At 47.6% G+C, this 24,317-nt stretch overlaps 1 protein-coding gene across 1 annotated transcript; it reads left to right on the plus strand.

Moving 5' to 3' along the window:
- Positions 1-2,932: 2,932 nt before the first annotated feature.
- On the plus strand, positions 2,933-17,227 carry REELD1 (reeler domain containing 1). Its single transcript, XM_069780312.1, has 7 exons — positions 2,933-3,135; positions 4,717-4,937; positions 5,814-6,036; positions 7,688-7,845; positions 8,559-8,859; positions 9,539-9,602; positions 12,236-17,227. Exons 2-7 carry the CDS (start codon positions 4,718-4,720, stop codon positions 12,815-12,817), a joined length of 1,548 nt encoding a protein of 515 aa, XP_069636413.1. The 5' UTR covers positions 2,933-3,135; position 4,717; the 3' UTR covers positions 12,818-17,227.
- Positions 17,228-24,317: the final 7,090 nt, after the last annotated feature.

A 24,317-nucleotide genomic window follows, 5' to 3' on the forward strand; every position in this document is an offset into this window, starting at 1 on the left:
GATGTGGAGATGTAGAAGCAGTCTGTAAGGAGAAAGTTTCTGCATCAAAGAGCCTGCGACGTTACCGGGTTTATAATCCTTCTGTGCACTTCATTGATGAAATTTCAAGTTACATTGTTTATAGTCTACCTTAATTATCAATATTATTGATATTGATTAATATTGATATTGATACTATTAAAAAGCATGCAGTTTTCCCTAGTGCTATTTTAAAATCCCAAGTGTGGTGGGTTTTTTTTCTTCTAGAAACCCACTACACAAATGCTGCAGAAAAAACAATAGGCAGGGTGTAAGTTGTCTTATGTCCCTTCTCCTTGCCAGCTTTCTACTAACAAAGAAATTTATGACAGGAAAAAGGCAAACCTCTTCTCTAGTGACAGCAGTGCCACGTGGTCTTATGTCTGTCTGGGCCCCATCATCAGAGTGATACGCAGAGCCTGGCTGAGCTCAAGTGACTCCAGCAGGTCAAAGCTCTGGCCAGAGAAGGCTGAGGCAATGCTGTCCTGGTGGGTGATGCAACCAGAGGCTATGGAGAGGGCTGTATTTCTTATTGGAAACATCTGCCTGTCACTTGGTATTCAAACGTGCAGTTCAAGGCTGCTGGTAGGTGCTCGTGTCACGGTAATGACTGTGACGGGATTTTTTCCATCTCTAAGGAAGAGATGGTTGTGACATTTGGTTTGGGTGAGGCTTTGAAGCTACTGAGTTCCTCTGCTCAAGAGCAGGCAGCAAGGATGAACTCTGCGTAAGGCTGTATTTCAGATCAGCCCAGCAATTAATGCTGCAGCTCTGCTGACTGGGACTGCTAAATCTGCGTACAGCAGCCCCCTGGCAGCGCGTCCTGCCCTGCCCAGAGACTGCCGCCAGCTTCGGGGGTGAGCAGAGCCAGGTCAGCGCTGCGGTACAGCCTATGCTGTTACAGGTGGGTTGGGTCTGGGTCTCGCTTGTTTGAAGCTCTTCTCCCTTCTCCCCGTAGCTTTGCACAGAGCTGCAGGGAACACCCAACACTGCTGTTTCAGGGTCTGCACTCTGCTGCTCTTCCCCTTTTGTCAGGTGGAAGCCAGTGGAGAAACGGTCCTCACTGGACCTGGCATAATGAAAATGTGTGCCCAATGCACGGCAGCAGCTGAAGAAGACCATGCAATGCTGTAACACTATACTGTGATGCAAAGACCGACACTTACCCGGAATACTGTTTTCAGACCGGCCACTGTGCGAGAATGGCTGTGACGTGTTTGACGTTTCCCCTGCAGATTGTCAGAGGTCTGGAGCTGCTTCTTTATTACACTGGAATTACAAGCAAGGGATAGTTTAGCTTAGGATTAAGATAGTAAGGAAAAGCCATAAGGGACCAGCTGGTTTCAGGAAAAGATTAGTCATTAATATGGAATAAAGGTACTCTCTTTTGTGTATAAAATATGGGCAATTACAAACTGGAACAGAAGCAATAATGCAAACTCTTCCCCCCCTCCCCTGAACTACTTTCTGCTTCCACTGACAAAAGGAAAGAAAACTATAGGACTTGCACTATATCTTGAAATTCAGTGACTATAAGGCCTCTTTCAAGTGCAGAGGAGAGCAGGCTGCTGAGAGCCCAGTACCACCAGTTCCTGTACTTTCAAACTGGTTAAACAGATGAGAGCTGGGCTGTCAGCGGCAGTACTCAGTGCCAGCCCGGCATCTTGTTTCACTTCTGAAGGACAAGCTGTAGAGCGGAACAGGCTGATGGGAACAGTGCTAATAAGTGGGGTGTCTGCAAGCCTGCCTCCAGTTTTCACGGGGTGCCCCGGGCAGAGGTCACCACGATGTCTGCTCCAGACAGACTCCCACACCGGTCAGACCCCAAGCAAGATCAAATGTAGGCACTGCTGGAGCTGCAGAAACAAAACGCAGTGGTGTCACCTACATGTTGGTGTACCTCCTTTAGTCACGGGACAGGACAGAGCTTTGTGGTGTCCTGCAGGGAGAGCGGCCTGAGCACCAACACGAACTCATTCGGCTGTCAGACACACATTTATCCAAGGAGGGGGAAGACTAAAGGGCACCAAGTGCTCTTTCGCCCCTCCATCTTTAATAGCTTTCCTGCATCACAGGGCCAGCCCCCCTCCCAGTGGCCCTGGGACATCTGACGCTGCCTCTTAAGGGTCTGCTGGCTGAAGAAAAGCCAGCCATCCGATGGGGTTGTTACTCCGTTCCTCTAGCTCTAGTCGGGGCTGCAAGCTGCCAGCAGTTCGTTCAGCATCTCCTGATGGCAGCTCTAATGATGACAAGAAATTGGACCCTAAATTCGATCCGCTGTGAGCAAGGAGCCACTGGCAGGGAGCGGGGCGAGCTTGGTGACAGTGGCCAGGTTTGGCCGAGAGTCCTGATCACCAGAGCAGCCTGCAGTGACAAGGCAGATACGAGGAGGAGCTGGGAAGCCCATGGACAGGATTGGCTCCATGGCTGGGCACCAGGATGGCTGCAGCGTAGCTCGGGCAAGGAGCAGGGGTGATAGTCTGGACTTAAATGCAGCTCATGTGCTGGGGGACAGTCACACGTATTGGATGTTTAGCCCCCTGTGCTGGGTCTGGTGGGTTTGTGGGGTGTTGATGGCTCCTCCTGGCAGGGCTAGCATGTGGGATGCACCTTTCTAGCAAAATTCTGCTGTTACTGCCAAAATAACTCCTATGTAAGTGTGAGAGACAAGGGCACGCTGCTCAGGGGTCACGGACTAGGGGGAGCTGACGTGGCTTCACTTTGCAAAGATTCGGCATGGAAGGGGGGAGCGTGGGGAGGGTAACGGGCCAAGCGAGAGTCCGATCCTCCTGCACCTCTGCAAAGGACTCCGAGGGTGTTCCACACAAACCCCGTGCCTTGCTGCTGCTTCCCCCCCCCACTAGTTGCCTTTGTTTTCACTGCAGAAGCTTGGAGATTTAAAAAAAAAAAAAAAGTGGGTGGGATGTGAAGAGGAAACTAATATGATTAAGGCAGGATTTGGGCACTGGCGGAGAGCTGCCGTAGGTGGTGGGTATTAGCAGTAACAGCTGCTGCGCTTCCCATTAGAGGAGAAAGGGAAGAAGGTCCCTGAAAGGATGGGTCTCTGGCAGGCCGGGAGCGCAGCGGCAGCGAGCCCGGTGGTGTACGTGTCCCGAGGTAAGCGACGGCGGCACCGGCACCCCCAGCCCGGATGGCCCTGGGGAGCACGGCCCCGGTCACAAGCGGCGAGGGGCACAGGCGGGCGGCTGGGGGAGGGATGGGGAATGGCGGTACGGCCTGGGAAACACCCGAGGGAAGGAGCTGCTGCTCAGGGGTACTTTCACGAGCTCCCGCAAGAAATCGTATCCAGCAAGGGAGGTTTAGGTGTGCCTAGGGGGAAGGCTGACTCCACGAGGAGGAGGCATCCCGATGCTGGTCCTGCAGGGGCTGGGATATTTAGCAAAGGCTCCTGTGACTCCCACAAGCATCTACTGGCACATACCTGGTTGGAGTGACACGATGCTCGGCTGTGGAAGGTTAAACTGCATCCATCTGCTCCCTGCTTCAGGCTGGGCACAAACTTTCATGTGCAGTGGTGGTTTGTTAGTCAGCTGGCAAGTTTCAGAAGTGCTGGAGTCAGAGGTGTAAGCTAGACCTCCTCAGCCTCTGGTTTCCTCTAGTTTATTTACATCTACTTATTGACTAAGCATAATGAAATCTAAGCCAGGAAAAAATGCATGCTGAAAAGATGTTAGAAAGCGCTACATTAAAAGCAGGACTATCTACCTTACAATATCCACTACAATAAATACTGCACACTCGTCCTTCAGCTTCACTTTCAAAAGTGCATTCTGAAAAATCAGAATAACACAGTACTCCAGCTAATCTGGAAATGTGTTTTGTGCCAGCCACCAAAGCTGAGGGGTACTAAAGACACGGCATACCAAATATTAAACTTCGACTGTGTCAGAAAAAAAGCTTGCTTGGATTAAAAATTGGAGAATAAGGAGAAATCTTGGCATTAGCCAAAACGGCTGCCCACTTATCTCAGGCTTCCAACGCTGACTTCAAAGACAGCATCGCTACCATCTTGTCAGCAACAGTGAGCACTGACCGAGAAAGACAAGCTGAAATGCCGCTGGGTGGCCAGGGACGGGTCCGACGGTCACAGGCAGCCCAGTGCCTCCAAGCCATGGCGCGCGGGCTGCTAAAAGGTGCCTTGTGCTTCTGCAGGCCAGAGCGAGGGGCAGCCGCGTGCTGTCCCCGAGGGGACACGGCTCTGTGCCGGCGGGCAGGGAGACGCTCTGTGCTGGGCACCAGCCCCACAATTGACAGGGCCTGCAACAGCTCTGCAGGTCTAAGGGTAGAGGTTTTCCCCCATTGATCAAGTTGTACATTTGGGCTGGGAATGGTAGAGGGTGCTGAGCATGGTCGTACAGAGCCTTCTCCTCCTCCTAAATGCCATAAGACTTTTTAGAGCAAATCTTCCCTGACCGCTCCCTCCATGGGTGACTTCGCAAGAAATGCATCCTCTTGCAGGGCCTCTCCCCTCCCAGCCTCAACAATTTACTTCAAAACGTCCAATGCTGTGGATTACCAGAGTGGCTCCATGCGCCGCAGAGATCATTTAGTCTCCTTCATTTAAAGGCTGTGGGAAGGGCTGCTCTGGAGCTCAGCTAATTCAAAGGCACCAGACAGGCTCACAGGCTGCTGAAGCCGCTGCTTTGAAGTGAACCTGCCCATTATTTTCCACCGTAGGATGGAGGACGGCAAGAGAGCCCACATCACCGTTGTTGGCTGGGCATGCACAACCCTGTGCTTGGTCTCCTACGCGGCCGCCTTCTCACATGGTGCGAGCCTTTCTGCCTGCACCGACATGATGCCCAGGCACCTGCGAGCGCAGCTGCACAGCCCCAGCAACAACTACGTTACTGTCCACACCAACATGTCCTTCTATGTCCCAGGTGACAAGGTGCCAGGTAAGGAACAGCTTCTCATTCCTGCATCTGAAAAATACATGATAACTAATCTCAAGTGACGGCATTAATCTTTGTGAGGGCTGGGAACAGAGGTAACTGCTCCAAGTGAGCTACGCCACCTCTCTCGTCATGAGGAAACGAATGGATTTACAGAGGGATTTTGTTTGCAGCGCTTGGCCTAAGGTGTCTCAGGTGATGGCTGACTCCAGGTTTTTACCATGTTGCAGACCAACTGTTTGCTGAAGGCAGCCAGTAGGTTTGGATGCTTTGGGTGGAATTCATTTCTCTCAGCTGTGTCTCAACCATACAGGACCTCATCACACGCAACGGCGCATGAGAGGCACCTCCAGAGGGTGAAGTCGCCTTCCCTGCTCCTCTGCACTGCACAAAAGGGTCTGGGTGACTCGCCTGACTCTTAGGTACAGTTGGGCAGCGTGCCCCGTCCCCAGCATCGCTGCTCCTGAGGCAGATACAGAGCGATCTGAGAGTCACCGCTCCCCAGCCTGGCCACTTGCTTGCTCATCCCCATGCAAAATAAAACCCCTCCAAGGGCTTTTGCATATGTACCTCCTTCTTTAAAAATGGCTGCATGCTGCCTGATGCAACGTGGTTAGCAGCTTAAAATCAAGGGGTGGGGGAAAGACTCAGGCAAATTTATTGTGTGCAATTACATACTGCAGAGTTAAAGGTGAGGTCTGGCCTCCTGCATCCAGCATGTCCAAGACAGACCGTGAGGACAAAGACAGCAAGATGTTTTTGTTGTTGTTGCACAGGGTTTGCTTTTGGTTTCAGTGCTACCACTGGAAACTCCATTGCAAACAATTCACCCCATAACTACAACACAAATCTCTTTGTGTCCCATGTTTTGTCTTGCAGTGACAGTGAGGAGCACCCGGGATTTTATGGGCTTTTTGCTTCAAGCTCGCAAAGTGTCTAATGATGAAATTGCTGGCACGTTCATCTTCATCCCTCCTGGTTCCAAGCTGCTGAGTTGTTTTGAAGATGGTGACACCGTCACCCACTCGGACAAATCACTGAAGAGAAACCTGTCCTTTGTATGGAAAGCACCAGACCAACCCATTGGAGACATCAAGTTTTTGTAAGAACATGCTGGTTCCTAACCAGCATTTGCATCTTCTCAGTTAAAGGCTTGGCTTTATTTTTCCATCGTACTTGTCCAGCACAGTGGTTTATGTATCTTGAACCCCATATAGCTAAATACTTATCAAACGCTGCAACAGTATCCCAGCTGGGAGATAAATCACCATTTATATCTGCTAGGTAGTGCTGCTTTTTATTTACATGGTCACTATTTTCTCAGAATATATACACTGGAAGATGACAGCCTAAGCACTTAGGAAATAGAAATATTAAGGCATAAAGAGGGAACTGTGATCACGTGGCCTGTCTTTCTAAATAACACAGCCCATAGGACTTCCCTGCCTACAGGATAATCTTGTATATCTCTTCTTAAAAAAAAAAATTAAAAATGAGTGGTTTTAAAAGAAGTTAAATGTAAACAGAATTATTCACAGTAGGAAGAGACAGTGAGTGCTGGGTCAAAACTTGACATCTCTGTTTTGTACCAAAGTCCCAAATTGTCCAAGTATTTTGGTTCTGATTTGGAATGAAATTAAACATCTTCTAAGTGGCTGTCTTAGAGGAAGCACAGCGACTTTTCATTTTGGAAGAGATTAAATTGTTATGTTTTGACTTTACAAAACCACTTAGAAACTACTTGGCCAGATCCTTGGCTGCTCCCCAAAACGTAAGCATCCTGGTGAGTGCTGTGGCTTATGCATCTCATCGTGATTCAACACAAAGTCACAGAAACAGAAAAATTTCTGCTTGGCATTTCCAATTTTTGCCCGTTGTCTTAGATTGGGAAATACTATTAAAAACACATACAACTCAAGCAACCAAGTAAACCCAACCCAAACCCAACACCACCTATTCCTAGCCACCCACTCTGATGCTTCCTTCACCCTCTGGCTTTTGACCCTCCAAGGTGATTTCTGATAGCCTCTCCCTTTTCTCCCTGTCACAGCATCTGGAAAAACTCCTTGTTAGGCTCAAAAATGCCTCATAAGAGTCATCTGGCACAGGAAAACCCGAGCTGGTTTCTCCTTAGCTAATTCTCAGAAGCAGCTGAGCAATCTGAGCTGAAATTCTCCCAAAATCTCCAGCTTAAATAAGGCTCTCCGGGTGAACAGCTAAAAGTTGGCCAATGCAGTTTTGGCACCTGACAAAAAGCAGAAGGTTAGGCCGGCTCAAATATCAGAGGGCTGAGAAGAGAGGCTTTTTTTTTTCCCCTACCTATTCTGCTGTTTGTACAAGTTACATTGACTTGTTTTAATTAGTAAATACCACTGTTGTTTCCCTGCCTACGGAAGATTATAAGCAGAGCTAGTCCAAGTTTTCCAAATGTACTTCTATCAACACAGTGAATATAATAGCTTTTTTTTTTTTTAATTTAAGTTCCCACACATTTTTTTGGCTGATCTTAATTATGAGTGGTGATTCTTCACCCTGTATCTTTCTTATGGGACCCAGTATCTTTTATTTGTAATATAAAACTTGTGCTGGGCTAAGCCTTTAAAATACTTCTGCGTCACTTTTGTCTTCAGATTAAAGCAGTCCTTGTGATTAGCTAAACAGTTGGATGTTTAGTCCTTGTGATTAGCTATACAGTTGGATGTTTTATTAACACTATAGAGCCAGTAAATTCTTGCCTAATTATGTTTTAACAGCATCTCCGTAGTCCAGTCATACTTTGTTTACTGGGCAAAGATCGAATCTGCTATCGTGGCACAGCGAGGGCAAAACAAAACACTTACTGGCAGCAGCAAGAAGCCCGACCCTGTAACCCCCACACCCTCGCAGGGACCAGCCGACCCACACCCCACAGGTACGGCAAGCAAAGGTATGGGTTTCTTACCGACCGCTTCCCGCAGAGTAGTTTTACGGCTTATTCCAGGCAAGCGTTGAACACAAGTGACCCAAGCAAGCTGGAGGGTCCCGTTTAACTCCTGTGGCCATCGAGGAGACCAGCGATGGCCGTGGTGAACTCCTTGAAGTGAGGGCATGGGTCAGCATTTGAGGTGATGGAGCCAGTTCCAAGCAGGGTACCAGAAAGATAAACAGGGTTGCCAGGTCTTACGATTTCAATGCAAACCCTAAAATACAACATACTTTACCTAAAATCTCAGCTCCTGAAGACAAGCAAGTGCAATTAGCAATGCTGCCTAAATAAAGGAATGCATTTGTCTCTAAATGTGACTATTGCCCTTCAGGTTTGTATTTATGTGGCCTTTGGTCAGTAAAATGCTCCACAAATATACTTATACTCAAATCAGATGTGTTTCTCAGCATTTTTGGCATGGCACCAAGACTGAGTTTTAATTATTTTGCTTGACCATAATTTAGGTAGCGGACTTTGCTGCTTTACTTTGAATCTGGATTCCCACTTAAAATTAAGTGACATGAAAATAAAAAAAAGTCGCTATTACCAGCCTTCCTGGCAAACGTTAGCACCGAGTGGGATTTGAAATAAACAAACCAAAACCAATAGACTTTTGCTCCTCTGTCCCTGCTTCTTGTTTTGTCTCCATGCTGGACAAGGTCCCACCTCTCCTGTGGCTGCCACCGGCTCCCCCCCGCGCACCCCCACGCCGCCTGCCAGCCCCACCGGCATCGTGGCAACTCCGGCACCGGAGCCAGGTTTCGGTGTTGGGTCAGACACCCATCCTGTTGCTGAGCCAAAGCAGTCAGCCTGGCCTTCACTGGCTGTGTCCAGCGGGAGCGACGGGTCCAGCGGCCGGGGGCTGGAGCTGTCCCTCCCCACCCAAGACCCCGTCACGGTGGACGCCTTGCGAAGTTTCCTCTCCCAGGACAATGCCTCCGGCTACAGCACCTCCGACGGGTAAACTTGGTGGTGGGAAGAGCTATTTCTCCAGCCCTTCTCAGGGAGGAAAATAGTACTAGTTTCCCTGTGGATGAGCGAGGATCCTTGTAGGAGGGTGTCTGTGGCTGGTGGGGAGGCGAGAGAGTGTTTTCTTGCTGAAATTTTGAGAAATAATCCCTTGGAGATTGCACATGACAGACAGTGACAGGGAGAAAATCCAAAGCTCTTAAAAACCTGACGTTGACTGGTCAGCCCAGCACAGGACTGGCCAGGTGGTTGAAAAATGTGATAAAAACTATTGACTGCTACAATATTCTTCTAAAAGCACATGCAACTACTCAATGAAATGGTGAACTCAGCAGACCTATTTCTCTATCTGCAGGGAAAAGGAAGAAAGGATTCAAAGCAATTATGAAATTTGGGCTTGAGGATGTCTGCTCAGAAGTCTTAGAGGGTTTGGGCTGCATGAGCTTTCACGCAACTATTTATACTGTGGGTGAAAATGATGGGGACAGGAATAAATGATCAGGCGTCATTAAAAATACAGCTCTGTATGATCTGTGTTGACTGCGTACATCCCGAGGCTGCTCTCAGGAGCGGCATGCTTCGCCGGTGGTGCAGAGCCCAGGGATTCCTGTGTGAGCTGCAGCGACAGGTCTCAGTTACTAACCCTGCCTTTCCTCTCTCCGTATCTTAGAGCAGGAATCATTGCCAGTGCTGCCACCCCATGCTTGTGTTTGATGTGTAAAGAAGACGGGCAGGTAAGCAGCGGGGATGGGGAGGATGTCTTCTCCAAAGGCAGAAAGGTCTAAGTGAAGATGAGGATAAAACCTCTCTACTGCATCACAGCACCAAGCAGCCTGCGTAGGTCTCATAAGTGACTAAAACTACATTGAGACTGTTAAGAGTTTCTTTTTTTTTTTTTACTTTAACTGGGAATTGTTTTTTATCTCTCTTTTTTGTTTTCCTTTTGAGCCTGCTGCCTGGGTTTTTAAGAGTCCTGCTGTAAAACGAATGTAAAATAATGTTTCCATATGTAGACAGGACTACAGGCTGCTGGATGTTACCAAGCTGGGAACATGTGTTTTATTCCCATGAAAGGCTGAGATGTTCCTTTCCAGAGGTGCTGGATAGGTACCACTCGTGCCATTCACCAGAGGTCAAAGACTTCATCTTTCCTAGGGATGGCCAAGGAAGCCATGTGCTTTCTGAGGGCAGGGTCAGCTTGGGAGGCTGGGTGGACTGGAAAGGCAGAGGTGGTGGTGATGGTGGTGGTAGGGTTACACACAGGCATGGGACGCAGTCACTGAAGACAGCTGGAAGAGCAGGAGCTGGCAGATGGGACGAGTGTGTGAGAGTGCCTTTCGGGAAGGGGTGACCTCAGGAGAAGGCGGCAGGAAGGGTGTGAAAGGACTTCAGCCTCAGGGGAGTGGGGTGGCTGTACGTGTGGAAGGAGATGTGGGAGCTGGAAAGGGCAAGCGAGGAATTAGGTAGAGAAAGAAAAGGAGAGCAAGAGGAGGGAGAGAAACTGCAGAATCCCAGGGCTGCGGAGGATGCTCAGATGGGAACTAGTGGAAAAGCTGGAAAGCAGGGATAGCTTAGAGACACGGGGTACAGAGTTAGGAGGGGAAGTCCAGTACACAGGGAATGGAGAGAAGAAAAATACAAGGGAAATAAAGAACTAGATTTGGGTTGCAGGATGCCACGGAAGGAAGAGAAGTAGTCTCACAGAAAATAAAACAGGAAGGGGCCGTACAGCAGAGAATGAGGCAGAAATATTTAGGAAGGAGCAGAGGACAGAGAAGAAGTAAAGGAGATGTGTAACATGATCATCTGGCGTAGCCATGGAGAGAAGTGGAGAAATGACAGAAGATGGTAACCAAAGGACAGGAAGAGTTATTGCACAAGCCAAGACCAGAAAAGCATAACAAAATAAAAATACTGAGAAATTAGGCAAAAAAGGAGGGAAGAAGTATGCAAAGCAAGGAGAAATGAGGTGAGATAGGGCAAAGACTTGTGAGGCAATTCCATTTTCTATCCTGAAGTCCCAAATCCGGCAGTATATCCCTACACTATGGCGTTTGCACTTTGAGTGCAAGTGATCCATACACATGCAATCCTAACTTTGCCAGCCAGCTACTTTACAGTTTGCAGTCCAGCCACTGAAAGTCTTTTATTTACTACTGTATTTTACGAGCACCTTCAGAAACCGTCTCTTCCACAAATGATGCTCTGACCCTCCCCTACTTTGTTTCACAGCTTGCCAGGGCTCCTACCTCAGCTTTGTGCTCCTGTCACACTGTCTTCCCAGCAAGCTTTGGAAATCGCTAATGATAGTAGAGGGTGAGAGTTTCTCTGGTGTAATTAATGGATGTGTGAAAAAGCCTGCTGGGCTGGACAGGCTGGAGAGGTGCCAGCTACTGAGGGCCAGATCCAAATCTTAGTGGAGCCAAAGAAAAAACTCCAGTGCATTTTACAGGTTTTGGATAGGGGCTCAGGTGCACAGTGGGAATGGAGAAATTCCTTGGGGGCCTCCTAAATTGTATGATTGTTTCACAGTTAGTCTTGGATGGTATCTGCAGCAAAGCCTGAGCTGCAGAACTGGCATGGAGTGGCTGTTGTTTTGTGATGGATAAAATAAGGTGCATGGCACCAGGCAGAGCCCCTGGAAACGGGAGCAAGCAAGAGCAGTCATTCCCACTAAAATGGGTGGTTAAGCAACACTGAGAGGCAGCAGGTTTCAAACTGGCTGTGCAGACTGGGAAAGCAGGATGGGCTTTGGGGAGAGTTCACAGGTTGTATGCGAGTGCCCCAAAACCACTGATGTCAAAGGCCACCCCACGTCTCCTGGGTCCCTCCGCTCCATGGTTTCATCCACAGCCTCAGAAGGGCAATACTGAATCCCAGTGGGCCCAGTGTGACCCTAAACACAAAGCTTGGCCGGGAAGATCATGCCTGTCCTTTCAGCGTGACCCTGGCATCATTCAAGGTGGGAATGGTTTATTAAGCAATTTTTTTTGTGATAATGATGCCTGTGAAAAATACCACCACCACCACCACCACCATGGGAATTACAGACCTTTACTTAGGCAAAGCAGTGACCTTCCTCTCTGCCTGTGCTGTTCACCTCTGCCTCTTCAACCCGCTCTGCCTTGCACCCCTGGGACCAAGTCCCAGCGCCTTGTCCCTCCCATGGCAATTCTGATACGGACGGAGCAGGCTTGAATCCACCTCATTTTCTAAAAGCTACTGAGTAACCAGGGGATGGAGCAGGGTTATTCCAAGGCCAGGGGGACAGCTGAGTGTCAGAAACAGAGCTGAACTGTACCATGACGTAGGTAGCGAGAACCTAATCAGTCTCCTTTCTCTTCCCTCACCGCACGTCTCATCAAAGGCCAGTACCAAGAGCGGGGCCTCCTCGAAAGCCACCCCGTGTGTGACAGCATCTCCTTCTGCCCCGCACGTACACACTCACCTGGGTGATGCTGCTGCCACAACAGCCTGGTTTGGCGATGCCAATGCTGCCAGCAACTTGTCATCGGCTTCAAGGCAAATGGCCAAAAGAAAGCCAGCACTGCAGCCAGAGGAGGCAGGCACCGAGGGCGAGGAGGAGGAGGCGGCGAGTGGGAATACCCTGCCATGGGTGACCAGACCAGCTCCTGAATCTGCTGTTCCCGGCAAGGGGGAAGACCCTGGCAGAGGGACCCGACTCCTAGCAGCCCAACTCGGCATCCTCCTGGTCTGCACCGCTGCCCTGGGCCTGGCGCTGGCAGCTGCCATGCGCTGTGTCTGTGCCCAGCATTGCCACAAGCGGACGGAGGTCTCCTTCAGCGAGCCAGACCCTGACGTCATTGCTGTCAGAGAAAATGGGGAGGTGATGCACTTCCGAAAGGTCCGGGAGAACAGCTTCGTGCTGGTGCAAGCTGAGTACAACTGGGTCAGCCCCTCGAGCAGCGGGAAGAAGACAATCATCTGAACGTTTGCAACGCAGAAAGCAGTGCTACGGCAGCTGGAGTAGGTGAAAACAGCCCGGACTGCACAGCACAGGTTATAGGAAGTGGTGGTGTAGTTCCTCTATGTGCCATCATATAGGTAAACAAACTCGAAGCAGCCAGTTCAGAAAGAGGTGTTAGTCGAAAGTATCTAAGCTACAGCTGCTAAGAAAATAGAAGTTGATAGATTGTTCAGTGTGTTACGCTTACCGCAATTAATATTGTATATCTGCTCATTAGCTGTCACTGCAGCCATGACACACACTTCTTCTGTTGCCTTAAGGGTGTAGCCAAAAATAGAAGTTCTTCCTCTGCACTGTACTATTGTCTCCTGTTTAATCTCAGCAAAAGTTACTAGTGTTATATTTCAGCAGAAGTTTCTAGTGTTATATTTCTTTCTAGGAATTAGAAACCCCTGACATAAACCCAACCATTCTCATTTAGGAGTTTACAGGTGTGATTCTGTGCACTTGGTATATCTCAGATGACAAAATATTTGCCGGTAGATTTTAAGTTTCAGTTTGAAAAGAAAAAGCAGTAACTCACTAGTGGAGAACATTGATTCAAAGAACGCCGAATTGATCTACAGGAATGAAAGACAGGGTGGCGGACATCAGCTTTTGGGGGAGAAACATGCCTGCTCATCAGGTGCAAATGGAAGAAAACCTTTCCTGTCCATTTGCACCTGATGAGGAAGCTTGTTGAAGCCTGACAGCCAGCATTTACTTTGTCTTTTACTTCAAGTCAGCTCAGTAACACTCTGTGCAGAAACACGCACTGAGAAGTACCCTTTCCAGGTCACTCTGGAGATCCCCAGCAAAGGCTGCGTGGAAAGTTAACAGCATCCTTGTACTCTGAGTTTGTGCAAAACTCTCTCTGACCCTGTGGTTTTCTGCAGGAGGCCACTAAAACAGCCCTTGGAAAATATGAAGATCCTTGTAAGAAGGAGAGTTGACGACAGCAAGGGTAAAGGTTTAATCTACTGCAGCTTTGAAAGAGCCAGAAATAGTCCCGATAATGAGCCTCTTGAGATGTACATTTTAGAGTCTTTCAGAGAGCAGGAATCACCCCTTCTGGTGCCCTTTCTAGGGTGGAGGGGCTCAGGTGGTCCCCAAGCTATGTAATGGGGTACAGACTTAAACTTTGGTGCTGCAGCTTATTTCACAGCCCACAGCAATCCCCCCTGAGCTAAGCAGATAATGACAGGACCCTGATGGCTCACACATCCTTCCTGGTGACAACTCCCCCCTCTGTCAGGAGGGCCCTGTGGCCACCTCCAACTAGCTGGCCATCTTCATGCTGGATAGTCAGTCAAAGCTCTGCTCTCACCTTCTCCCTTACCTTGCCATTGACTTCAGACCAGACAGGTGGGACATAGAGGAGTTCTCCTATTCAAACCCCTACAACATGATGAACATAGCGCATCTTTTGCTAATTGCACCTTCTATTAGCATTCAGAAGGAGCTGGTTTCTGACTGTACCACTGTACTGGGATTAGTGACATAATGCTTTGCTCTACACGCATGGCCAAATTTCTATTGACTTAACTTCTAGGCCTAGTGAGCCTTGGGCAAAAGAAAAGAAGTGTACTCACAAATGCAGCTTGCAGAGACGAGCTTGATGGTCTTAACCATTGCACTTTGAAGAGAAGGATGTCCGCACCATGGCCCTTCTACTGCAGGGTAACCAAGGGTAGTGCTGTAATTGAAAAGATGTTTGTTTTAGGAGTCAAAATGAATGGTTTTATGTTCAATAAATCGAGCTTAAGCACTACCTACTAGGAAGTCTACAGGATTTTAAATACAAGTCTAGACACTTACAATGGTGTTCCTCTCCTGTGTCTCGTGCCTTAGAAAGAAATCATGTTTCTGTAACCCAATGTAGCTGAACTGTGTAGCGACTAAAGCAGCCTGCATGCAAGTCATTGTTAATGCAGCCAAAAAAATCCTAATTAACTGAGAAAATAGGTCAACAAACTCTTAAATCTTTAAAGAACTATCACATAGTATTTTAAAAAGTTTCTTATGATGGCATAGCTGTTTATGAATAAATTACAAATACCTATGGCCTCTTCCACTGTCTCTCTAGATTTAATGTTACCAGACTGCTATAGCTATAAAACTGTAACCTTCCTCTCCCCACCCCTTTCCCCATGACCCAGCACCGCTTCTTGCCGGGCTGACCAGAGGTCTCATGGAGATGTTTGATTAGGACAGTGGCATTTCAACACCACTCTGCCTTCTGTCAAACTCTGCCTTCTGTTAAATTTATGCAGCTCCAGTATTATTATTAGTAAAACCAGTAATGGTGAGCTCCGAGGGACACAGCTCCTTTGAATTAGTAATGAGTTTTGCTACTTTGCGGACTTGGCTGAGACCTAAAGTGCTTGTGTTTTTTTCCTTGACTTTGGAATGATGTTTCGTTTATCGTAGTTGCCATGACAAGAGGGATGGAGGTTTTATCTCTTCTTAAGGCTGTTAAAAACATGAGCACTGATTAATTTATTAAAAGGCAAACCATTCAAACACCCCCATTCTTAAGTGACTCGCTTTGTACGAATATTCATCTGTGCTTACATTTGGAACAGATTTAGGAGAAAAAAAATGACAGAATTAGGAAAAGAAAGGCACAGACCATTCTAATATTTACTGGAGGGACAAGTGAAAGACTTGCCTTGTTTAGCTCTGTAGGTACAGGACTGTGTTGGTCACAGACGTTCTGCTGGAACTGGGGATCTCAGTTCCTCCAGTGCGGGTCAGCCTGCAGCCGTCTGTGGCCCACGTTAGGCTGCCATCCATCAGCAAAGTGACAGGGCTTTGAGTCAGAATTACCGGCCAAAGGTGTGGAAAGCTGCTCACATTCAGCTGTAATGCACACCTGTCCTGAGTCTCCCCATCAGCCAAACAGGCATCAGATGCAGTTTTGGCAGTGAAAACTCCTATTGCGTAAATCCTCTGATGCCATTACGACACCTGAGCTAGCCTAACTAAAAAAAAAAAAAAAAAATTTAGAAATAACTAACTTGCATGCAGACATGTCTGTTCATCACACCCTTACTTGCATACTAATTTTCCCATCTCGTGTCACTGATTCCTGCTTTCCCTCTGCTCGACAAAAATATAAACGACCGCCCCTAAATCATCAGTCCTGCACGTCGAGCATATAACACCATCGCTGATTCTTACTGCTTTTCCGTGGTATCTGAAATCAATTTGGTTTTGCCCATCATCAAGCCTGCCCATAAATCCATTCCCCCTCTGCTTCGGAGAAGATGTTGTCTTATGCAATGCTGCATCTGCTCCATTGAAGATGCCCGCCCCAACTGCAGTTAGCAGAGAATGGCAACCCACCAATACATTAGTGGCACTAAATGTAACGTGGAGAGGTTGCACTGAGCAATGCCGTTGGCCCAAAGCTTGGTTAAGTCATCATGGACATTTCCTGCATTGGTTGAATTGTCACTAGTAAGCAAAAAAGCCAAACACATGCTGATTTGGTCAGCTCCAAAATGGGTGACAAGACTCACAGGCGATGCCACGGGGCCCAGCTATCATGGTCAGCGGGGATGTGCAAGCTCAGGCTCTCAGCAGAGGCAGCGCTCTCCCTAGAGCAGTGCAGGATGAGGCCCCAGGCATTATGGAGACCTGGCCCGGTGGCTTGGCTAGCCCTTTTGGCACAGTTTCTGTAACTACTTAAGACTGCACAAACCAAGGGAGGCGAAGCAGCAAGGCCAGGAACCCGGAGAGTAAAACATTCAGCACACCCCTGGCAAACGGAGCACAGGGAGGCTGCCTTGCTGAGGGGTGAGGATTCGTCCTCTGCCTCACCTCCGAGGGTTTGCCCCTGCTTCAAGCCAGATCCTTGGCGGAGCAGCAGATGCACGTCTTATTTATTCACTTAGATTTAAACGACAATGCGAAATGCCTGCAAAAAGATGAGGTGATGCGCTAACGATTCCTGCAACATTCAGCTGCAAAAAAGACAGCTGCTTACCAGCAAAAACCAACGACAAAGTAGCGACCCGACCTGCCCAGCTGGTGAACAGCAGAACAGCCCCCTCACTCCTCCTGGCAAGCCACCCCCCCCACCTCGGCTGCGCTTGCCAGGGTCTCAAGGCTCAGTCTGAAAGTCATCGTGTCTGGACAGCTCTGCAGGGCTCCCTTCCTTTCCTTCCCCTCCCCTCTCTCCCGCCAGCTCCTCCAAGGCACCACATCACCTACGAGAGGGCAGAGAAGGACCTGGGGCGTCACGACAGCCCTTGGACCACGAGGTGCTCAGGGATCTCTCCCGGCTCCCTCCCGCCGCCGAATTGTTTCCCCATCGCAGGCCTCGTCGCAGCAGCCCTCTTTCCTTCCTCGTTAGCGTGTGTGTGACTCTCTCAATAAAGCATTTTGTTATACGATGTATGAAGGATCGTGTCTCGAGCCACATTTTACTGTATATTTAAGTGCATGTTTTGCTGATTTACTGCTGTTCTAGAGAACGTCTCCCTTCCTGAGCGGGGCAGGCCCATAAAGGATCTATCAGCTCTGACTAATGATTATTAGTACATCCCAAGGTTATACACCACAATCAAATAACGTGTAGGAGGGAAAAGAGGCTCCAGCTTACTCGGCTGAGGACAAAGATCACAGATAGTCTCTCTGAATCTTCAGATTGCGATATCCATTACAGATTGCCACCTTCTAATGTCAAAGTATAATTTGTTGTTAGGAAAATGTGTCGCTATTTCAAAGGCGAGTCAAAGATCAGCCTCGCTGTATATCAGCGTGCGTCGATGTACATTAGGAAGCGACGGCCAGGTACCAAGGACATCGGGCTGTCGGCGGAGAGGGAACGGCAGAAGACGCGACTTGCTGATCTTTATTATGCAAAGACACGGCCCGAAGTGGGAAAACATTTAACCCAGTCAAGTAACGTGTCACCAGCAATTCCCAGCGCCTAATGGAGCACAAACGCCACGCGTCAGGCGAGCTGCCCGCGGCCTCCTACTCCGGCACCAGCCGGTGCGGCCGGAGCGACCCTCGTTCGGCGGAGAAAGCTCAGCCGCCCCCCCCCCCCCCCTCCGCCGGCCCCTGGCTCCCCGTCCCGGGCCGAACTCCCGTCGAGCTCCCTTCGCCGGGCCGGACCGGGCCGAGCCAGGCGGAGGGCAGGCCCCGACCGACATCCCGCGCAATTTCCCCTCACGGCACAGCGGCGCGCTCCCTGCCCGCCACCCCCGGCCCGGCCCCGCCGCCGCCGCCAGGGGGCAGCCTTGTCCCGGCGATGGCGGCCGCGCCCGGCCCCGCCGCCCGCCCCTCTCCCCCGGGAGGGGCCCGTGTCGGGGCGGGCAGCGCTGAGGCGGTTAACGCTCGGCTGGGGCGCGGGGGGGGGGGAACGGACACACGCACGCACACACACAAACACGCGGGTGCGGGTGTGGGAGACCCCGCCGTCCCCGCGGCGGGGGCCGGGGGCGGCGGTTGGCCCGGGCGCCGCCATCTTCTCCGGGGAGAGGCAGGGGCGGTCAGGAAGCCGCCCCGGGGCCCGGCCCCGCGTTGGGCTTCGGTGCGCGGGGGTCCGGCGCGGAGCCCCTCGGAAGTGGCTGGGGAGAAGCGCGGAGAGTCGGCTTGCCCCAGTTGACCCAGCGGGCCTCGGTGAGGCGGGCGGGTGCGCTGAACTCCCGCAGCCCGGCTAGGGCGGCTGCGTCGGGGACGGGCGCTGCGCCCTGACTGACTGACAGACGCTGACAGAGGCGACGTGCAGCTCCTCAACTCCGCTGGCGGCTTCTGGCTTCTCAGAAGAATCGGGGCAGTCCGTCGTTTTGGGAGGGGAAATGGCCGAGCCGTTTATTAATACACACCAGTTACCTCCAGTCTCCAGCTGTGGCCGAGCCGCAACATCCCCATTAAAGCAGAGGATGCCGGCACAACGCAACGAGCTGAAGGAACACATTAATAGATTGCTAGAAACTAAGAATCCACGCTCACCAGCTCTCCGTCGTTTTCTGAACTGCAAATGAAAAAAATAAGGCCCAAGACAACCATCAGTCCAAATTTCTCACTTCAAGTCAAAGGACTGATTTGACTCTTGATCTTTAAGGGACAACTATCATGATGTTAAAGCAATAACACGCAGAACAGATGAATAGCACACTTGGTTATCTGCATGATTTATTTGGCAAAGCCGATTAGTTCTTTCTGGAGCAAATTAATAATAATTCTCATCTGTTTGTCAGTGGGAATTTAATGTAGGCTAAAAAGTCAGCGAGAGTTTTCTCGAGATGGAAGTCCATTCAAAACAGATAAAAAAAGACGAATTTGGGAAAAAAGCTTAATAAAGTCTTTAAACGAAAACCACTCAAGGCTGGACTGTTAATCAAAAGAACATTACTTACCTTACTCAGCATCATTGAAACCAGAGTCTGGCAGCAAGTTTTAAAAAGGAACCCTTTTCTCTTTCTTTACAGTCATAATTTATAACAGCTGAATTATTGGCTATAAATACTCTTTTCCTTCTGCTAATGTATTGTGCTTCTGGGATTGTTCACAGCAAACATTTTGTTGCTGAGACAATAAATTCCTAAATTGGGGCTTCTGAAAAAAATTTCAAGCACATTCCAAGCACCAGCTATTCAAAGAATACTACTATGCCATGGTAACAGACTAAATTTTGTTTTATTTTCATTAGCATTGAAAAATATTGACATTTCTCACTAAATTTATTTTTTAAACATAGAAAGCTGCTGCTTGCGATACACTGGAGCATATTTATGTATATGCCCAAGCTAAAAATTCAAATGGGATGAATTAGCAGACAGAGTTTGGTCTTGAAAGTAAAGAGCTAGACAAGCAAAAAATATTCTTAAATACATGTAAAATGTTAAATTATAGAACATAGAAGATAACGATTTAATATACATCCCGTTACACATGGAGAGCAGATTTTCCTTCATGTAATATGCACCTTATTTAAAAAAAAAAAAGCTATCTAAAAATCTTCCAAAAATCTGGTACCAGCAAGATTAGAGTTTTCTTGTTTTTTAAACAATGTCCCAATAGATAATTCAAATAAGATTATTTGGGAACATTGATATGTGATAGCATAGCTATATACAGCTCTTTATGCCCTTTATAATCAGAGAGGTTACCCGTTAGTGTTACACATCGCAAATGCGTGTTACCTGATCAGAAACACGATAAAAGTCAGGCTCCACAGACCGCAGTGCTTTTTATTCTGTTCCTCTGCCTCACACAAAATCTCACGTATCACAACTCGGCTATGTTTTTACAGTTGGAGGGGCCAGAAAGAGGGGAGTTTGTGAGCACAGGGTGGCAAAAACCCTGGTGCCCTGTGGAAGTACTGCTCCCACGCTGCTGCTCACACGGCTGTGGGATTTGGCTCCGGCTTGGGGAGAGATCTGTGCGGGATGCTGGCGGCGGACAGCCAAGCTGAAAAGATACAGGCTTCCCACATTAACACTCCGTGAGCTGCATCAAACAGAGTTATCATATTAGCTGGCTGAAATTGTGTCATACTCTTACTTTTAGTATGCTATTATGCTTCTGGGATATATTTTATTTATCAGGGAGTTGGACCTAAACAGATGTTGTAGCGCTTTTCTAAAGGGGGCTTTAGGCAACTCGCTGTGAGGTACCTGAGAGACTGCATGTATGTTTTGGGGAAGGGCCAGAGTAAATGTGTGAGCCAAATACTGTACATGCAACTTTTTTAGGCCTGAGCCACTGTTTGGAAATTACAGTTAAGGAAATTACAGTTAATTTTTCAGACAAACAGTGATCTAAAAATTTCACTGAAAAAATATTTTTTGTCGTTTTTATGAAGAAAAATATTGAGGTTCTCCCAAAATGTCTCTAATTCAAAGCAACATTATCGAACAAAACAAGTGAGAATTTGCTGAAGAATTCGGCAAAACACATCAAGCAGTAATACGGGATTGCCCAAAGGACCAACAGTGACTATAATGGATACAGCAGTGAGCTGCAGGCCCACGTGCATGCGGGTGTTTCCATCCAGGGGAGCTGCGAGTCCTAATGAAGAACACGCGAACCACAATTTGGGTAAAGTTCTTCAGTGTCGGCACAAAAAGCTGACTTCTGCTTCCCTAAGCAGCATCTTGGAAAGCTGCTCTGGTTTGTCGGTCATGGTTATCCCATCATGCTGCTACAGGATGGGGTCTCTAAGAAGAGAGCATCTTCTTAGAGATGCTTTCCAAGCAGATGAGAGCATCATCTTGGTGATGACACCAACAGGTTCAGTTAGGGACAGCTAACTGGGAGAAGTTAAAAAAAAAAGGGGGACGAGGGGAGGATTTAGGTTGAAGATAGGGAAAAAAGACATTTTATCACGTATTTCATCAAACACTGTTGACAAGAAGTGGCAAAACTACACTGGGAAGGCACTGGGAAATAAGATAGAATTTTGTAACCTGTTGGGTATGGGCTGTGCACCAGACAAAGGACACATGGGAAAGGACTGCAGTCACAATGCTAAGAAACGGAGGGAACACAGAACTGCAAAAGCTTTTGTCAATAGAATTTCATATCCAATTATTGTCATGGGACTCTCAAATTTTATTTCCTGCAATTCTTCTGGCAAAAGGCCAGTTCTCACATGACCTCCATAATTTTTTTAATTCTATCAATGAAATAGTCTTTCCTTTGAGGCAGCCCATTTTCTTCCCTTTTAAGAAAGCTGATTTCCCTTAGAATTTGGAACTGTTTCATAAGAAAACTGACCATAAATAGCAAGTTTTCTGTTAGACACGAACTAACATCAGCATGCTAACATCTGCAGGCCTTTGATTTTGTTACAGTTATGGAGCCCACCCACAGAGAATGCCATCCAAAGAAGCTTTTTCTTCTTCTTCTTAACTGGGTGAAAAATGGTTGTGCGAGGTGGCAAATTTCAACACAGGTAAAGAGCGGACAATATGCACCAGCACAGGATCCTCAGGAGATGCACAGCCTCTTCTCTGTCCTGCAGCTGTTGGGTATCTGCTGTCTCTCTGTGCAGGGATCACAATCAATTTCTAATCTCATGCCTGCTTCTGGTCTGGGCTTGCAACACGGAGTCAGGGTTGATTTGAACCTACCAGATAGCCTAAGAATTAACAGATTATTTTATTACTTAACGAACCCAGGTGCTGAGATCAACTCAGTGGGGCTCTTCTCTGCATAACAGCGCCAAAAGCCTTTGATCTACCAGCCCTCCCTGCCCAAAACTGCAGTCAGTAGGGTAGGTGGCAGGGAGCAGAGCCTGATTCAACAGCAGCTATTGCTCATTTTCTTGTCACTCTATAGGTCACTGGCTGGCAGAAACCTCTGCGGAAACGCGTCTAAAAATATTTTGAAAACTTGGCCTCTGCTGATGAGAAAATTAAGTGGTGACTCATGCTCCCATCAGCTCCAGACTTGATTACTGCAATTTGATGGACTGAGAAGCTGATATTCCACCGAGACTGCAATTTGCTTAGGGGAGCAGCCGAGAGGCCTCATTGGCACCAATTGCTTCCAACACATCTCTCTTGTCCTTTTAATCACTAACAAATTTAATTTCACTTCTCACTGAAGATCTCACTCTCCACCTTTCTGGCAAGAGAACAATTTAGAGGCTGCTTTCATGACCTCTGCTACAGCTCTAGCTGCCAGCATGAAGCAGACCTGCCTGTAGCGATGCCTTGCACCTGCATTTCCTGGCATTGCTTTCTCTAGTCCTGCACATCTAAAGCCAATGGACAGTCCTTGTCCACGCTACTCCAGAAGATTACTCACCATCCTGCAGGGTGTTCTCTGTTGAATGAGAATTTTGCAGGAACCATACCCATAAACTTTGAAGAATTTAATTCAAAATGCCTCCTCAGAGAAGTCACAGTCTAATGATCACAAGTGATAACGTGGTTTAAGCAGGAAAATGGCAAAGAGGAGACAACCTCCCTCTTGTGACATTGTTCTGGTATGATGCTGTAGTTTTCGTCTGGCAGATCAGGGCTACCCGTGGAAATAAGGACAAAAGAGACTTGGTTTGTTAGATGCTGGAAAGGGCAGGCCATCAAATCTGAGGTAAAATACTCTTCATTTACTCTAGTCATGTGAACAGTGGCAGGGCTTTTCAAACAGCTTCCCTAGGGAGACCACTCTGCAGCTTAACAGCCCTTTCACTGGAGATGTGCAAGTGTAACCAAGGGCAGAACTTAGTCTCTTGTCTATTTAACGTGTTTGCGAGGGACTGTATGTGTTTCTGGCACTTTATAATAATAGTAATATAAATGCATTTGGATTATAACAAAATGGAGAAACCATGATTTAGCCCTTTACTGTGCTGTAATTCCCAAACGCATCAACATCTATTTAAGTGCAAAATAGCCTACAGTTTACAAATACAATGCTGCGATCGTCTGCTGTAAAGGTTCTGTATGAGATTATGATTCAATACAAAACACAATTCAGTGTCTGAAATGTCATTTTTAATGTCAGAATAACATCCAAAAAGTAGCTCTTTCTCCATATGCAGTCTTGCAAAGAAATGTATACCAGGGACTTGGTCCTTTCTAGTGATTTCTACATATATAACTGCTCATCTCTTATGCACGTATGCACTTGCACATAAATAAATGTGCTTGCAGACAGCCAATATTTCATCTTGCCTTCTAACCTCCTGCTGTCAAGATACTTCCACAGAAAACCATACACAAATAAAACTAACAGCTCCTCCTTCCCTGACTGCCAGAATAATGTAGGGGACTACTTCTGTAAAACCAAGCTGCTGGATTACCCTCTTTTTGCTCTATGAACAAGCACAACTGTGCAGCGTCTGCTGAGATTGCCTTTTCTGTCATATAACCTATTTGCATTAACTAAAGGATCTGTAAGAGAAAACACTGATTTTAACTACATAAAAAATGATTTATCTTGGACCTATTACTGGGGTCATCAAAAGCTTCTCAATTTAGTGCACAAAAAGGGAAATGAGTAACTCAACACAAAGTGCTAAAATTCCCTGTGACCTCTGAAGTGCTCTTCTATTGTTTGGGTGTTTTTTGCCTCTGCTATCATTAGATGGGATTACAGATATGCAGAAGATAAGAAGTGTTGACGACCAAGAAAATCCTTATGTTTTAACATGGGCAAAGTTCTCGTTTGCCATCAGTTTTGCCTGATGATGTTCAATACCAGATATTTCTCAGTTAAATTTAAAGCCAAGAAGTTGAAAAGATCCAGCACTGCTCTAACCCTCTACTGAAAAACTGGTGGAGTTCAATGAATTAATTTTCAGTTGATGGTAATTTGCAGTATTCTGAGGACTTTCTTTCCCCAAGTTTAGTTCATAAAATATTTCTGTACAGTTCACGGATTTTTATTTTTTTTTTTAAAGAACAAGCAAACAGTTTAAAAGCTTACCCACAAAAGAACAAAATGTAGGTAACAGAGGTAAAAAGTTGACCTAGAGAATAAGTAATTTTATCTTGTTTTCTTAGTAACAGAA

Source organism: Haliaeetus albicilla, chromosome 1, assembly GCF_947461875.1.
Source record: "Haliaeetus albicilla chromosome 1, bHalAlb1.1, whole genome shotgun sequence".
Lineage (NCBI taxonomy): Eukaryota > Metazoa > Chordata > Aves > Accipitriformes > Accipitridae > Haliaeetus > Haliaeetus albicilla.

Excerpts from the sequence above, each read along its gene's own strand:
- REELD1 (XM_069780312.1), top strand. The coding sequence starts at position 4,718 with ATGGAGGACGGCAAGAGAGCCCACATCACCGTTGTTGGCTGGGCATGC. Across the intron at positions 8,860-9,538 it reads GGCTACAGCACCTCCGACGG|AGCAGGAATCATTGCCAGTG; the intron begins GTAAACTTGGTG and ends TCCGTATCTTAG. Across the intron at positions 9,603-12,235 it reads TGTGTAAAGAAGACGGGCAG|GCCAGTACCAAGAGCGGGGC; the intron begins GTAAGCAGCGGG and ends GTCTCATCAAAG.